At 41.4% G+C, this 17,309-nt stretch overlaps 1 protein-coding gene across 1 annotated transcript; it reads left to right on the top strand.

Annotated features, from left to right (window-relative positions):
• Nucleotides 1–2,761: 2,761 nt before the first annotated feature.
• Nucleotides 2,762–14,304, top strand: LOC146636218 (Fc receptor-like protein 5). The gene is made up of 11 exons (XM_085349482.1): nt 2,762–2,798; nt 3,103–3,135; nt 5,653–5,925; nt 6,063–6,323; nt 7,921–8,193; nt 9,837–10,088; nt 13,452–13,568; nt 13,664–13,679; nt 13,759–13,850; nt 13,976–14,026; nt 14,177–14,304. Exons 1-11 carry the CDS (start codon nt 2,762–2,764, stop codon nt 14,302–14,304), a joined length of 1,533 nt encoding a protein of 510 aa, XP_085205608.1.
• Nucleotides 14,305–17,309: the final 3,005 nt, after the last annotated feature.

Genomic DNA, 17,309 nt, shown 5'->3' with positions numbered 1-17,309 from the left:
GTTCAGTGTGGTGGCAAGGCCCAAAAATAATATCTGCCCGGGACTTTTCACAGAGTCATGAAAGACCTTATCTTCATCTCTTTGACTACAGAACTAAAATGACAAAGAACAATCTAAGCAGAATGTGTGCAAGCTTATGGAAAATATATTTTAGCTCTGACAGCTGGTAGACAGAGAGCATAGACACAGAACAACTGTCTGTGACTCACCGGCTGAAGAAGTGGAAGAGTGAGAAACTGAAATGTCCAATCTGTGTTCTTTTTGGAGTCCGGAGAATTGCTGGGAGCAGAAAGGCAGAAACAGAGTTGTCCCCAGGAGGGACAAACCAGGATTCAGGGACAGGAACAGAAAAACAGCACAACATGACACTCAGTCTGGGCCTGTATAGGACCTCATATGGGTATTCTGTAATTAGTGTTGCCAACTGTCCCATTTCAGCTGGCACATCCCATATAATGAGCAAAATTGGTTTGTCCCTTATTCTACCAAATATCATGAAAATTGATGGTTACCCGCAATGTCACACACAGTGCATTTTTACACCATGCCCAGCTTGTTGTGCACTGTGCTTCTGGCACGCCACGGTGTCCCTTATTTGATATTTAAAAGTTGGCAACCCTATCTGTAATTGACATATCATTTACATATCCACGTAGGCTGCCCTACATCAAATGACCAGCATATCTCTGTACTTCCAAATGAGCTGTTAAAGGGGTCTTTGTGTGATCTGTCCTTGGTGAAGCAAATGGACGAAAAGATTTGACACATTGACAGAGCTTCTCTCCACCACTGCAGCACCAATGTAGAAAGATGTCCTGGTCCACCACTTCTCCTCTGCTCAGGCTTAGCCTTTCACCAGCCCCTCACTCTTCATCCTCCATGCTCACCATTTCTTCTTTTCTGCCAGTACTTGCATCTCGCACGATGAAGAAGCTCTTGATGGTGAAGTAGTAGTTACCAGCCCAAGACCTGCAGCATGTCTGGGGAGCTCACCTTTGCCCATTTTTCTGGAAATTCCTGACTCAATGTTGGCCAGCTCTTCTGGCTTGATGATACCAAGCAGTTCATTGGTGGTTCTGCACCTAGTTAGTCTGAGGCATCTGCAACCTTAACTCCTCGAGCTCCCTCTTCCAGGTAGAAGCTCCCACCTATGTTGCCCAGGATAATTGCTAATCTGTGAGCCCTGTGCAGCTCAAGCTTTAGAAACCCAGGCTACCAAAGCCTCCTGAGCAGCTCCAGGTTCCCGAGTCATCTCTGAAGCCTTCAGTGCTGCTCTAGTCACCAGTCATCCCATACAAACAGAATCAGAGCCCATGGGCCCTGAGCAACCAGGACCAGACGCCATGGATTTTTCGCCACCGAGTTCAGAGGGCCTCTGTGTTCCTGCGCTGCTACAGTTGACCTCCAACCAAGGCACCTAAGGTTCATTGTTCTGGTCCCAGTCCCTTCCAACATCTTCATCAAGATGATAGAGAATTATGTGTGGGATCACATTTTTTTTATATTTAAAATTAAATGTCTATCTATGATTAGCACACTTGGCTCGCAGTACTAACCACAGCCTGCTCATATATTTCTCTGTGGAGTTTCCCACAGAGTAAGCCAGAATAAACTTTACTCTGACTTCCTCTGACAGACCAAAGATGTCCTTGAGAATGGCTGATTCTCTCTCTCTATGTTGACCCTCTGACAATGTGGCGACCTTTCCAAGATGTACACCACTTTTTGTCCCTGTGTCACTTTGAATTAGATAAGAGGTTAAACAATTGATTGGATGTTACTGTTTTGACAGTGTTGCACTCTCTGACTTTTGATGGGAGCACTGTATCCCTATACACCAGATCATGTCAGCAACAACAACTTCACCTGTAGAGTTCAAGACTTTGCAGATGATAAATGCTGTATTCTTTTTAATAAAAGTAACATAATCAGTACAGTAAATTGTACTACTTTCTTTTTGTGTCAGCTTTGCATATGTGCATATGTAGTTTCTGTCCATTCTGCTATACTTATTTTTATGTACTGAAAGTGACCTGATGAATTACGTCATCTAGAGAAAAGGAAATGCAGTCTGTAGCTTAGAGCTGCTTTTATGTTCACCAAATTTTTAAGCAGACGATCAAAAAAGGAATCTAGTCAAGAAGAGCACAGTGGGAATTTAATGGTGCTCCTTTTGCACTGCGCTACCCATAGTGTTAATGCAAGGCTATGAAAAATTTGAGAGAACTGGAGTGACTATGGCCATGACACATATCTTTGTGTGTGTGCGTGTGTGTGTGTGCATGTGTGTGCATGTGTGTGTGTGTGTGTAGATGTGTAGAGAAGCTGCAAAGAGTGCGTTTGTCAGTAAAACAAATGGCAATTTTTCCTCATTGTTTACTGATGTTTAATATTGTAACGAGGAAACAAATGTAATCACACTAGTCCACGTAGTAGTTTAGATGATGCATGTATTTCATAGTGAATTACCAATGATGGGAACCACTGCAACCAGAAAGTAGTGCTATGATCACTGTAAATGATAATTACATAAATAAATGCAGAACATAATGTGACTGTTTTGACCTTTCTTGGCACAAGAAGCAAGCTGATGTGGACAACAAATGTCAGCAGTGGAACGGTGCTGCTGTGGTTTGTGTAGCTGTTTATAGTTCTATGAGCTCATTATAAAGGGGAAGGAAGCACAAAGACACTTTACAAGGAAACAGCTTCACCGTTAGAACACGTTGACTTTAGCACTGCAGCAGGGTTGGGTGTGACAATGAGGCACTCTTTGTTCTGCATGCTTGATTTATTATGTGAGTACATTAATAACTGTGTCTTATGAGTATCACAAATTATTGAACATGTTTCTGTATTATTGTAGGGTCTTTATCTTACAATGTAAAGTGCCTCGATGTGGCTGTTGTTGTAATTTGAAGCTAAATAAATAAAACTGAACTGAACTGAATTATGAGAATTACAGTAAATTTCCAGACAATACAATTTGTCTTGAATGTAGCACATTTAAAGTTTATTTCAATATAATTATATTGAGTGATTCCTTAACTTCATCAAAAACAGGTTTAACAAAATCTGATCAGGTTTCAATCTTCATTTCAGTGCTCAGTACAGTCTTCTATGGAAATGCTACAGGTGAGATTTTTTCTTTCTTTCTTGTTTTCCTCAAATGTAATTCAGTCTTTATTTATTTATTTTCGTATTTATTGCCATTACCTCTTGAATGAAATTAATCTCTTGAATTTGCCAAATATCCTAATAATGAGATACTGCACATATAAAGTACTTTGAATATTAAGAAGAAGAATCGAGACTTTTTTAAATCAAGAAGAAGAGGAAGCGACTGAAGGCAAAGGGAAGAATTAAATGGTGAAAGTTGAAGGAGGAAGAATGCTGCACAGGGAGGAGTTGAGATAGATCTGGGTGGTAGGCAAGAATTACCAGACGGCTGGGAAAGTACAATTGTAGAGGTGAGGGAAACCATGAGGAACATATTCGATGTATTCTCTTGACAGAAGAAAAAGGACAAGGAGACTTAGCAGTGGAATCATGAAGTATAGGAAAGTCAAGTCAAGTCAGCTTTATTTGTATAGCACATTTAAAAGACATCAAGTATCGGCCAAAGTGCTGAACAGGGATGATGTAATCAAATAAAAGAAATAATTAAAATAAATGAGTTAAAAACATCACAAAACATCCAAATATATACACACACCCAAGCAGACTCTTATATACATTTGTTTATACAAGTATATATGTACCAGTACATATGCACATACGTATACATGCATATATGCACACACACACACGAGTACGCACGTGGACATAAATACATGTATACATATACACGTGCATAAATGATCCAATGAGATAAAACACCAGAATAGCTAAAATGTAACAAAAGCGGCATCAGATCCGAAAGTCTTTGAAAATAGATAGGTCTTCAAATTTGATTTGAAGATTTCCAAAGAGGAAGACAATTTTATAAAAGAGGAAGACTGTTCCAGAGTCTCGGAGCAGCGATGGAGGAAGCCCTGTCACCTCTGGATTTTATCTGGGTGCGTAGAACCAGTAAAAACATCTGACTGGAGGAATGCAGAGTTCGAGTGGGTAGGTAAAGGCTAAGGAGATCTGAAATGTAAGCTGGAGCCAAGCCATGGAGGGCTTTAAAAACAAATAATAAAACCTTGAAATCAATTTGGTATTTAACTGGCAGCCAATGTAAAGATGTGAGTATCGGAGTAATACTGTCTCTCTTTCTCGCATCCGTCAGGAGCCTTGCGGCTGTATTTTGAACAAGTTGCAGGCGGGACAGGCTTCATTGACAGACGCGTAAATAGAGAGAGTTACAGAAATCAAGATATGATGAAATGAAGGCATGGATAACAGTTTCCAGATCTTTAGATGACAAGATAGTTTTGAGGATAGAAATGCTCCTGAGCTGGAAGAAACTGCCAACAACAACTCAATTTATTTGTTTGTACAGCTTGAGGGTAGAATCCTCAATATTTTTAACATGGGGATGTAGATTAGCTGATCGTGGGCCCAAGTCATTTCTTGTGAGACTAACAGAGTCTTGTTGGCCAAAAATTGTAATGTCACTTTTGTCATGGTTTAGTTTGAGAAAGTTCAAAGACATCCAGCAATTTATGTCACTAAGACAATCTGAAACTTTCTGCAATGTGCTATCAACACCTGGTTTTAGGGAGAGGTAGGACTGTGTATCATCTGCATAACAAAGAAAATCAAAAATGAGAGACGAGGACAGGTGGAGGAAGTGAAGAAAGGTATGAAGAGGTGGAAAAGATCCTTAAAATGCACAGAAGGATTTAGCTGTTATTCTGCACCTCCATTGCTGGAGTGGATATATAGAGCTGGGGAAAACAAGATGGTTGTTGCCTGTTGTTGCAGTAATTCCAGAACCAGACTCTTGTATGTGAAAATAATAGCAGTCCTATTGTGCTTGGTTAGCCTGTACCTGACAGGTTCCAATAAATGAAGGGGAGTGCAACTCTGGCAATCGCTTAATTACAAACTCAGGTGTGGTAGAAGTTTGGTTCCATGTCACAAAACCTTTGGTTGACTTAAAAGTGATCCTGGCAAACGACCATGTGACTCAGGAAGCAAAGCAGTGCAACCATGGAAATATGGCAACCTTAGTTCAGGATACAGTTGGATATAGAAGTAATACTTTAAAGAAATCCTCAATCACACTGGCATTAACCACAAGGTGGTTCAGATGTCCTGGGAGCCTCCTCAGTGAGGTGTTCCAGGCATGTCCTACCGAAGGTAGCCCCAGAGCAATCCCAGGACATATTGAGAATAGATAGGATATCCATACCAGGGAGATTTGTGACATTCAGGTCTCTCTTGAAAAAAGGAATCTCTAATCTCAATGATGCTTTTACCTGCATAAATAAAAAAACAATGAACAACTGGGGACTCTGCCAGATGCTCCCAGCACAAATTACCTATATGGATGACTGATATCACATAAAACTCTACTGCCTTAATAAGTTATTAAGGAAAACTTAATAGCTTCAGTCCATAATAGCTAACAAACCAGATAATGATTTTTTAAAAATTTCTATAACAAATGTATTGCAAGTCATATCTTTGTGTTTTACTTGTTTTATATTTTGCTTTAAACAGCCAGTAAACCTCGGGCCTTAATAACAGCACATGAGGGAGTCATACCAGCAGGGGGCAGTGTGACACTGAGCTGCTCTGTGGAGGGCTCTGCTGGCTGGAAGTTTGACTGGTTCAGACGTGATTCAGAGTTTTCTGTGGCTCAGAAAATAGGAGCTGGAACATCAGAGCACACGATCAGTATTTCAGAAGGAGGCATCTATTACTGCAGAGGAGGTAGAGGAGATCCAGTTTTCTCCACAGAGGACAGCGTTCCAGTTAAAATTAAGAAACGGGGTGAGTGTTACATTTTGAAATAACAAATATTAATCACTGACATCAAAGTAACACTTCATAAACCTTTTACCTGTTAATTTCTTTTCTCTTTTTATTTTTTTGTTTTTCTTCACATTGTGTTTGTTTTTTGGGAACAGTCCTGTATGTTGTAAAGTCGCAACACCGTTGGCCTCAGATGTTCATTGGTGAGACAATCATCCTTCAATGTGAGATCCAAGGAGGGGAAGACAAGGAGATGACATATGAATGGAAATCACCAAACCCAAACATCCCTGAAACATCCAGTGAATACAGGATCAGCAGATTATCAGTGTCCCACAGTGGAGACTACAAATGTCGGGGTAGCAGTGACTATCTCTTAGCAAAATGGAGTGACCCCTTCACACTGATTGTCTTGTGTGAGTTGAACTGTCTAGCATACATAAAAAATAGATTTAATGTACACATGTGAAAGACAGGAAAGGGAGACCTATAATATTATTTCTCAAAAGGGAATGTACAGTGTTAAGAAATCAGTAAAATCTTTTGATAATTTTAGTCAGTCTATGTGTGCCTCTACATCATGTAGCTAAAATACTGAGGGGATGTTTAGATTGCACCGAGTCTGAGGCAGTGGTGGTGACGGTGATGGTAAAGGGACCTAATGACTTTCACCCCACCCCACTTTCCAAAATTATGACTTTCCAGAAAAAAGTATTCTTAACAACAGCACTAACAAAACAAAACAAAAACCAGCTTTATAATGATTCCACGTGTCTATCATGTTCTAAATTTGATTTTTTTTTTATATGAGCACAGGTCATTTTTTACTTTGCAAAGATACATGACCCTATAAAGTGGTGAGATGTAATATATATAATAAACTCCAAAAACAGTTTGAAAAATCAGGTTCAGTAAAAGGACTAGATGTTACAGTCCCTGATAATGCATTGCTTTGAATGGACAAAATCTTGAGGAATGGCTGTTATGAGAAAAGGCAGCCCAGAAACTTTACCAGCGGCACTCATCGTTATGCCTCAACTTTCGGTCTTTTACCCGGCCGTTTAGCCTGCCGTTGCACCTGTCCTTTGATCCCAATCTCTCTAAGCAGTTTTGCTGTTGTACTGGCAACAAAGCCCCTGCACCCCACTTCCACTGGGCACACCTTGATCTTCCAGCCTCTGTACTTTGAGCTTCTTAAGCTCAAAAGCTTCCTCAATTGCTTCCTCCCATGGTACCATTTTTGGGGAGTTAGACCAAAGGACGAGTAGTTGTTATGATCTCGGTGGAAAAATTAGCCTCTGATCCAAGTCCACGTGCATCTGCCAATCCCTGGCAACCTTCAGTGGGCCCAGGTCCGGGTTTGAGGGGCTTGGCTTCAGCTTGTCTCCCTCCCGGATAAATGCTGATGAAAACTGACGCTCCTCTTGGTTTGTGAAAGGTTGAGCTTTGATGGATTTTCTTTTATACTCAACTTTCTCGGCTAGAGAACTGAGGACCTGGTTGTGTCTCCATGTGTATCTGCCCTGAGTAAGGCTAGTCCTACAACCAACCAAGATGTGCTTGAGTGTGGCTGGGATTGTACACAGGGGGCTGGATGGGTCCTTTCCAAACCACAGCTGCAGATTTATTGGGGAAGGTAGCACATCGTGTGTTGCTCGGATGATGAAACTCCCCAGAAGAGTTTCCTCTTTTTGACACTCTCCCACTTGTTAGGGTGGGAGCAGTGCCTCTCACCATGGGGTCCCGGGAGTCTGTGAGTGACATCTCAAGCCTCACTTTGGCACATTTAAACTCCTCTACCAGGCTAGCGATAGGCAATGACAGTATCCTGTTGCTATAGAGTCCAAAGCTGATGAGGCATTTGGGAAGTCCGAGCCACTTCTTAACATTGGAGCTCACTACAATTTAAATGACTGACTGAATGTATAAAGTGTGATTGTTTTCATAACAAAATTCTTGTTAAAGAAAATTGACATCAATCTACTGTTTTTTCTCTTTCTGTATCTTCAACAGCAAATAAACCCAGAGCCACACTGAGAGCACAAAGTTCAACCATACCAGCAGGGGGCAGTGTGACACTGAGCTGCTCTGTGGAGGGCTCTGCTGGCTGGAAGTTTGACTGGTTCAGACGTGATTCAGTCTCTTCTAAAGCTCAGCTCATGAGAGGAAATGAAGCAAACAGAGTTATTAGTGTCTCACAAGGAGGTCTGTACCACTGCAGAGGAGGGAGAGGAGATCCAGTTTACTACACAGAGGACAGCAGTGAATTCATTGTGGAGGAAACCTGTGAGTTTAACTGTTACAGTATTTCTGACAAGGCACAGTGACTCATTGTATTTGTGATCTGCACTGTTTGTCTGTCTTTCTATACTTTAATACTTTCAAAGCCAATTGAACGTATTTCCATTATATTTTGATTCTATCTTGTTGTTCAGTCTTCCAGTTTGTTTATTAACTAGCTAGTTGTTTTCCAACCAGTACACTCATATGTTTGAAATAACAGAATCTATCAGTTATATGTTTTATTTTTGATAAAGATAAGGTGATGATAAATGGCTAATAGTAAACTCAAAAAGTTAAAAAACACATAACAGATGGCTGTGATGAGAATAATGGTCAGGGTATGTTCGAGGGAGGAACCCTGAGGAAGGAATACATTTAAAACTCAGAATACTGGGACACCTGACCAGATACCATGACACAAAGTCACAAAGTGCTAAGGTGGAGTGTATAAAAGGAAACCAGTAACTGCAGATCTCCAAACCTCCTCCTCTCCTCACCTGTGAAATAGACCCCAAGATACTTAATCTCCTCTACTTGGGGCAGCAACTTATCCCTGACCTGGAGTGGGCATGCCACCCTTTTCCAGCTGAGGACCTCAAGCCTCAGACTTGGAGGTGCTGATTCTTATTTCTGCCACTTTAAACTCAGCTGAACAGCCCAACATGACTCCTTCCTCTGCCTGATGGCTCCCTTCACCTCTGGTGCCCACCAGTTGTTTTGTGGGTTACCACCACTACAGGCACCAACCACCTTGCAGCCGGAGCTCAGTGCAGCAGTCTCAGCAATGGAGGTGCTTAAAATGGTCCATTCAGACTTAATGTCCGCAGTCTCCCTCAGAATGCTGTCAAAGTAAGTAACAGTACACCACTCAGGTTCAGGTCAGGCAGGCCATTGTTCCCAATCAAACCCCTCCAGGTCTCAGTGTAGTTTCCCACATGAGTGTTGAAGTCTCCCAGTAGACGACAGAGTCCCCAGGTGGAGCACTCTTAAGCAAGCCACCCATGGATTTCAACAAGGGCAGGTACTGTTGTTCAGTGCATAACTGCAGATCACAGTCAGGACCCTTTCCCCAACCTGAAGTTGCAGAGAACAAACCATCGGTTTGCCAGGAATCTGTCTGCCACGGTTTATGCCATTGACTGCCACCAAGCACACACTGCAGTCGCCCTTTTGCCTGCCTCCTGTGGATGGCAGGTCTACAGGCGGGTGGTCCCATGTCCTTTTTTTGGGCTGCACCCAGCTGGGCCCCATGGGCTAAGGCCCAGCAAGTAGGTGCTCAACTTGTGCACCCTCCCCAGGTCTGTCTCCAGGGCATCAGCCTGGCGACATCTCCATGGTGTACCTTGCATCTTGCCTTGTGGTAGCTGGGATAGAAATTCAGCCCCCCTATGACCTTGATAAGGATAAGTAATTAGCAAATATTTTTTATTTAAATTGTACATGTTATCACTTTAAACATTTTGATAGGTTTTCTATCTTATACTGTGAATAAAATTTGCATTTATGAGATTTGCATGTCCTGCATCGATGTTATGGATTACATGTATAATAATTAACAATATTGGCATTCTTTTCTATTAAGATGTAATAAAGTAACCATCTTTTTTCTACCTTAATGCGTTACTTGTGTTTTCCAAACTGACCAGCACAAACTGAAAAACCTCGGGCCTCACTGGGGGGCAGCGTGACCCTGAACTGCTCTGTGAACGACTCTGCAAGATGGAGATATTACTGGTTCAGACGTACCTCAGAGTCTTCTGCAGCCCAGAGAATAACAAACGGAACATCATCCCACACTTTCAGTGTCGCAGAAGGAGGCATCTATTACTGCAGAGGAGGAAGAGGAGACCCAGTTTTCTTCACAGAGGACAGTGTTTCAGTCACAATTGAGACAAATGGTAAGTGTTGTATTTTGTTCAGATATAAAACAAATGAAATCCATAATTAACATGAAATTAACAGCTGACAAAATTTTCTTTGCTATTGATTCATTCATTATTCATTATTTTTGTCCCATGTCTTAAACTACTTGGTTAAGGCAGAGTCAAAAGAAGGGATATATATATATATATATAGGATCGTAAGTTCGATTCCTGCCTGGGGCGTCTGTATCCAGTAAGGGTCCTAAGGCTAGACCCCCTATGCTAAGCAAGCCTACCGCAGACATGAGCGAGACAGATAAATATGAAGGCATGCCGGCTCGGACGTCGCCCGGATCAACAAGGTCCGCGTCAGGTGTTGAGGAACCAGGGCACCCTGACGAAAAGTGGGCTACTGGAACAAGAAGGCATCGGTGGGCAAGACACGAAAACAGGGTGCAGCCACCTCCTGTACATGGATGACATCAAGCTGTATGCCAAGAGTGAACGAGACATCGATTCACTGATCCACACTACCAGGCTACACAGCAATGACATTGGAATGTCGTTCGGACTGGAGAAGTGTAGTCGGATGGTAACAAAGAGAGGGAAGGTAGTCAGAACTGAGGGGATTGAACTACCAGAAGGCAACATTGCAGACATAGAGGACAGTTACAAGTACCTGGGGATCCCGCAGGCAAATGGGAACCATGAAGAGGCCGCTAGAAAAGCTGCAAACAAGATCCGGGCCATCAACACGTACGCCCTGCCCGTGATCAGGTACCCTGCTGGGGTAATAGGCTGGCCAAAGGAGGAGATAGAAGCCACTGACATAAAGACAAGAACGCTCCTTACCATGCATGGAGGGTTTCACCCCAAGTCCAGCACCCTGAGGCTGTACGCTAAGCGGAAGGAAGGGGGCCGGGCACTGGTGAGTGTCAGCACCACAGTCCAGGATGAGACAAGGAACATCCAAGAATACATTGGGAAGATGGCCCCAACTGACCGAGTGCTCAGTGAATACCTCAGGCAGCAGAAACCCAAGAAAGAGGAGGGAGACAAGAAACCATCATGGAAGGACAGGCCCCTGCACGGTATGTACCACCGGCAGATAGAGGAGGTGGCTGATATCCAGAAATCCTACCAGTGGCTGGACAAAGCTGGACTGAAAGACAGCACAGAGGCACTAATCATGGCAGCACAAGAACAAGCTCTGAGTACAAGATCCATAGAGGCTGGGGTCTATCACACCAGGCAAGACCCCAGGTGCAGGCTGTGTAAAGATGCCCCAGAGACAATCCAGCACATAACAGCAGGGTGCAAGATGCTAGCAGGCAAGGCATACATGGAACGCCATAACCAAGTGGCCGGCATAGTGTACAGGAACATCTGTGCCGAGTATAACCTGGAAGTCCCGAGGTCAAAATGGGAGATGCCCCCAAGGGTGGTGGAGAATGACCGAGCTAAGATCCTGTGGGACTTCCAGATACAGACGGACAAAATGGTGGTGGCTAACCAACCGGACATAGTGGTGGTAGACAAACAGAAGAAGACGGCCGTAGTGATCGATGTAGCGGTTCCGAATGACAGCAATATCAGGAAGAAGGAACACGAGAAGCTGGAGAAATACCAAGGGCTCAGAGAAGAGCTCGAGAGGATGTGGAGGGTGAAGGTAACGGTGGTCCCCGTGGTAATCGGAGCACTAGGTGCGGTGACTCCCAAGCTAGGCGAGTGGCTCCAGCAGATCCCGGGAATAACATCGGAGATCTCTGTCCAGAAGAGCGCAGTCCTGGGAACAGCTAAGATACTGCGCAGGACCCTCAAGCTCCCAGGCCTCTGGTAGAGGACCCGAGCTTGAAGGATAAACCGCCCGCAGGGGCGTGCTGGGTGTTTATATATATATATATATATATATATATATATATATATATATATATATATATATATAATTGATTGTGAAACTGCTAAAATTCTCAAAACCTAGGGAGCCAAAATGAGAATCTGTTATATTTTGTTGTACAATAGATCTGAATTACTTTTGTTTCAATTTATAGCAAAATCCTGACAGGAATAGAACACCAGATACAACTTTTCTGTTTATCGCTCTCAAAAGATGAATATAGGTACTACCAACAAAAGAAATAAGTAATAAATAAAAGTAATCTGTTAACAAAACAATATTTAGATGCCAGCAGCTCATACTGCTGATGAAGGGGCTGATTCTTCTTTATTTATCTATTACTATCGCTCAACATTTTAATACATCAACGATAGCCAGGTCCTGCTACCTGTGGGTTTGGAGTCAATTTGGCATCTCACAGCTTTTATTTATTTATTTTTTTTGGTATGGTGTACGCACACAAAACCATGCTATGACCGTCTGGTGTGGTGAAACACATTAACCAACTCAGGGTTCATACCTCAAAGCCAATGACGGCTGTCTCTGCAGCATTTTTCATATGTGTGGCTCCAGGTCCTTGCATGCTACTGCATTTCCTCAACCTCCTGGTTGTGAATATTTTTGCCCAGCCATGAAAAATATCAAGCAACAAAAGCTAACTCAGGCATCTAATATAAATTTCTAATTGAATAAATCATTTTATATATTTTCAAAAAAATTGTAAAAATTAAAATTCAGTTTTATTTATACAGCATCAAATCACAACAACAGTTGCCACAAGGTGCTTCATATTGTAAGGTAAAGACGATACAATAATACAAAGAAAACAGAGGAAAACCCAATAATCATATGACCCTTTATGAGCAAGTGCTTCAGCAAATGTGAGAAGGAAAAACTCCTTTTTAACAGTAAGAAACAGCTAGCATCTAGCCCCGTGCGTGGGGGTGCACGGCATCAACGTGTTAGCGCAGTTAGCTCGTTGACACGTTAGCGCCATCCAGCCCCACGCATGGGGCGATCCGCTCTAATGGAATGATATGGTACTATAAGGTCCTTAAGATAAGATGGGGCCTGATTATTTAAGACCTTGTATGTGAGGAGCAAGATTTTGAATTCAATTCAGAATTTAACAGGACGCCAATGAAGGGAAGCCAATAATATAGGAGAAATATGTTCTCTCTTTCTAGTCCCTGTCAGTAATCTAGTCCCTAGATTGCTGCTCTTGCTGCAGCAATTTGGATTAACTGAAGACTTTTCAGGGAGTTTTAAGGACATCCTGCTTGGATTTATGTTCATATTTCTTTAATTTACTAACTTACTCTTACTCAGTAGTATTTATCACATTTCTTGTCTTTAAGAGATACATGTAGTTTGACTTCTTCATTTTAGTCTGACTTTAGCTGTAATCTATGCTTTTCTGTCACTGACCACTCAGAGTTTGTGCTCTCTACATCCAAAATGTTATTCCATCGTTTATGTTGTTTTATATTTTATAATTTAAGGTTTCAGATGTGAAAGCCACTCGTTTCTTGTGCCTTTCATCATTGGACTTGTTTTTGGAAGTTTACTCACTGTTCCTGTGTTGTTGTGCTGTATATGCTGCCACACAAGGATAAGAGGTGAGACTACCACATATTTATATTAGACTGAAGGGTTTATACATTCTGGTAATTTAAAGGGATTACAGTATGCATTTCTTTCCCTTTTTTGACAGATCGCTGTAGAAACAGGTTTGTACAGTACTGTTTCTGTTCTTTTTAAGCATGACAATGTTACACATGAGTTTTACATTTACACGACATGTTTTAGGTTCATCCAGTCTCCAAACATCAATCAATCCTCTGCTGCACCCCAAACTCCTAACCAAAGTGACACTCAGATTTACTCCTCTCTTCTCCACGGTCAGCCCTAAAAATGATAACTTTTGTAACTATTAAAAGTCATTTAGCACTAAAGATACAGACATACAAAAACAAACAAAATAAAACTAATTTTACTTTATTTCTTGTATTTTACTCTCCTGTAGGTGATCTTTCTGTCTATGAATCGATCAGAAACTCTGGAATCACTCGAAGTGGTACAGTATAAACTTTAATAGACTTCTTAGGATACATGTGTCCTAAATCTGACGAAGCCTTTATTCTGAAATTGAAATAGGAACTGATGACAAGTAAAATTTGTGTGCATGCTTTGGATGTCAGTGCTCTTATATCGTTCTCCCTTGCAGACTTTCATTCGCATCACCCACATCCTCCCAATCTCCACCTCACTAACACCTCAGTCAGAGCTCCATCCAAGCCTCAGTCTTCATCTTCACCACCACCAGAGTTTAGACTCCAGGGGAAACTCTCCTAAGTCCTATCACTGTTTGGATTCTGTTCTGCCATGATGGGTCATTGAAGTTGAATTGCCAAAGGCATTAATTCATTTCTCATATATAGCCATATAATATATATATATATATATATATATATATATATATATATATATATATATATATATATATATATACAGGGAGTGCAGAATTATTAGGCAAATGAGTATTTTGTCCACATCATCCTCTTCATGCATGTTGTCTTACTCCAAGCTGTATAGGCTCAAAAGCCTACTACCAATTAAGCATATTAGGTGATGTGCATCTCTGTAATGAGAAGGGGTGTGGTCTAATGACATCAACACCCTATATCAGGTGTGCATAATTATTAGGCAACGTCCTTTCCTTTGGCAAAATGGGTCAAAAGAAGGACTTGACAGGCTCAGAAAAGTCAAAAATAGTGAGATATCTTGCAGAGGGATGCAGCAGTCTCAAAATTGCAAAGCTTCTGAAGCGTGATCATCGAACAATCAGGCGTTTCATTCAAAATAGTCAACAAGGTCGCAAGAAGCGTGTGGAAAACCCAAGGCGCAAAATAACTGCCCATGAACTGAGAAAAGTCAAGCGTGCAGCTGCCAAGATGCCACTTGCCACCAGTTTGGCCATATTTCAGAGCTGCAACATCACTGGAGTGCCCAAAAGCACAAGGTGTGCAATACTCAGAGACATGGCCAAGGTAAGAAAGGCTGAAAGACGACCACCACTGAACAAGACACACAAGCTGAAACGTCAAGACTGGGCCAAGAAATATCTCAAGACTGATTTTTCTAAGGTTTTATGGACTGATGAAATGAGAGTGAGTCTTGATGGGCCAGATGGATGGGCCCGTGGCTGGATTGGTAAAGGGCAGAGAGCTCCAGTCCAACTCAGACGCCAGCAAGGTGGAGGTGGAGTACTGGTTTGGGCTGGTATCATCAAAGATGAGCTTGTGGGGCCTTTTCGGGTTGAGGATGGAGTCAAGGTCAACTCCCAGTCCTACTGCCAGTTTCTGGAAGACACCTTCTTCAAGCAGTGGTACATGAAGAAGTCTGCATCCTTCAAGAAAAACATGATTTTCATGCAGGACAATGCTCCATCACACGCGTCCAAGTACTCCACAGCGTGGCTGGCAAGAAAGGGTATAAAAGAAGAAAAACTAATGACATGGCCACCTTGTTCACCTGATCTGAACCCCATTGAGAACCTGTGGTCCATCATCAAATGTGAGATTTTCAAGGAGGGAAAACAGTACACCTCTCTGAACAGTGTCTGGGAGGCTGTGGTTGCTGCTGCACGCAATGTTGATGGTGAACAGATCAAAACACTGACAGAATCCATGGATGCCAGGCTTTTGAGTGTCCTTGCAAAGAAAGGTGGCTATATTAGTCGCTGATTTGTTTTTGTTTTGTTTTTGAATGTCAGAAATGTATATTTGTGAATGTGGAGATGTTATATTGGTTTCACTGGTAAAAATAAATAATTGAAATGGGTATATATATGTTTTTTGTTAAGTTGCCTAATAATTATGCACAGTAATAGTCACCTGCACACACAGATATCCCCCTAAAATAGCTAAAACTAAAAACTAACTAAAAACTACTTCCAAAAACATTCAGTTTTGATATTAATGAGTTTTTTGGTTTCATTGAAAACATGGTTGTTGTTCAATAATAAAATTATTCCTCAAAAATACAACTTGCCTAATAATTCTGCACTCCCTGTATGTGTGTGTGTGTGTGTATATATATATATATATATATATATATATATATATATATATATATATATATATATATATGCATGTATAGAAATGAGTGTTGTGATGTTTACTTCATTAGATGCTGTAAATTTTAAGTATGATGCTGATTTCACATCAGACCACTTTGAGTAGCACAAGGTCTCCTTTTTGCCTTTATCTGATGGTCTGTTTTACTTCTTTGATTACTTGTTACTTACTGGTTACTTCAATAAATCTAACAAAGACAACCTGGTTGTATGTACATAAGTGTGTTTCAGATTTCCATAAGACATGATCTCCTTTCAAGCTTCTGATTGGTCAACATGGTTTTAGGGCAATGTCAGACAATATTTTCACGGACCTGGAATTAAGGTGTCGCCGATAAATACAACAAAATAAAATGATACAACCAAGACAAAAACTGTGGCATTTTGTAAATATAATAATAAACATGAATTCACTGTGTAATTGTGTAACTTTATCAGCAGCATCCTCCTGAAATGTGCCAAATACATTTAGAGTAACATCCTTCTCTCTGCCCTTAATGCTCTCTGGTCGCTATGGTAACACTTAAACAGTTCTTTCAAAATAAGACACACAACTACAACATGGGAAAAGACCCAGGGAAGCCGAGTTAATGATAAAAGCACTGAAAACCATACATTTCACACCTGAACCTCAACTCTCAAGGCCCGGTACCAAACGACTCACAGACCGGTACCGGTCCGAGGCCCAGGGGTTGAGGACCACTGTTTTAGGGAACTCTTGAAATACATCAGATGCATCTGCGTCTCTCATTTCTCTTCTTCTCTCAAGCTTTGTCAAGATGCACAGAGCAGGTAAAAGGGGCAGAGGTCATGCATGCAAATGTTTAATAGAAATTAGTGCGAAAAAAAGTTTCCCAGTAACACTTTTGGTGTGATCTGAAGCCATGGAAATAAAGTGAAGGTGTACCGTCACAGAGAGAGACTGTATAATTGAGGCATTAGTTGCATTTTGGTTTGACATGTTCTTGACAGCTCAGCTAATTTTTTTTTCAGGCTATACTAGATTTTATTTTTTTTGTTAAGATGAAAAGACACCAGTAGACAACAGACCTTGTAAACTGAATTTAATATGTGATAGAACCTTTCAAAACTTATTGTAAGCAGCAATATACTGCTTGTGTTTCCTGTAGGTATTGGGGGAGAAAAGCAATGTGCAGAGAATTCATTTACTTATCATGATAGACTAAGATTATATTATATTATCCATCTCCATCTTCCTCCC

This window comes from Diplotaxodon limnothrissa, linkage group LG3 (assembly GCF_057381915.1).
Source record: "Diplotaxodon limnothrissa isolate DT_005_m linkage group LG3, D_limnothrissa_male_GT1.1, whole genome shotgun sequence".
Taxonomy (NCBI): Eukaryota; Metazoa; Chordata; class Actinopteri; order Cichliformes; family Cichlidae; genus Diplotaxodon; species Diplotaxodon limnothrissa.
This window is presented reverse-complemented; position numbering and strand designations above follow the sequence as displayed.

Excerpts from the sequence above, each read along its gene's own strand:
- LOC146636218 (XM_085349482.1), top strand. The coding sequence starts at position 2,762 with ATGAGGCACTCTTTGTTCTGCATGCTTGATTTATTAT. Across the intron at positions 3,136-5,652 it reads CTTCTATGGAAATGCTACAG|CCAGTAAACCTCGGGCCTTA; the intron begins GTGAGATTTTTT and ends TGCTTTAAACAG. Across the intron at positions 5,926-6,062 it reads AGTTAAAATTAAGAAACGGG|TCCTGTATGTTGTAAAGTCG; the intron begins GTGAGTGTTACA and ends TTTTGGGAACAG.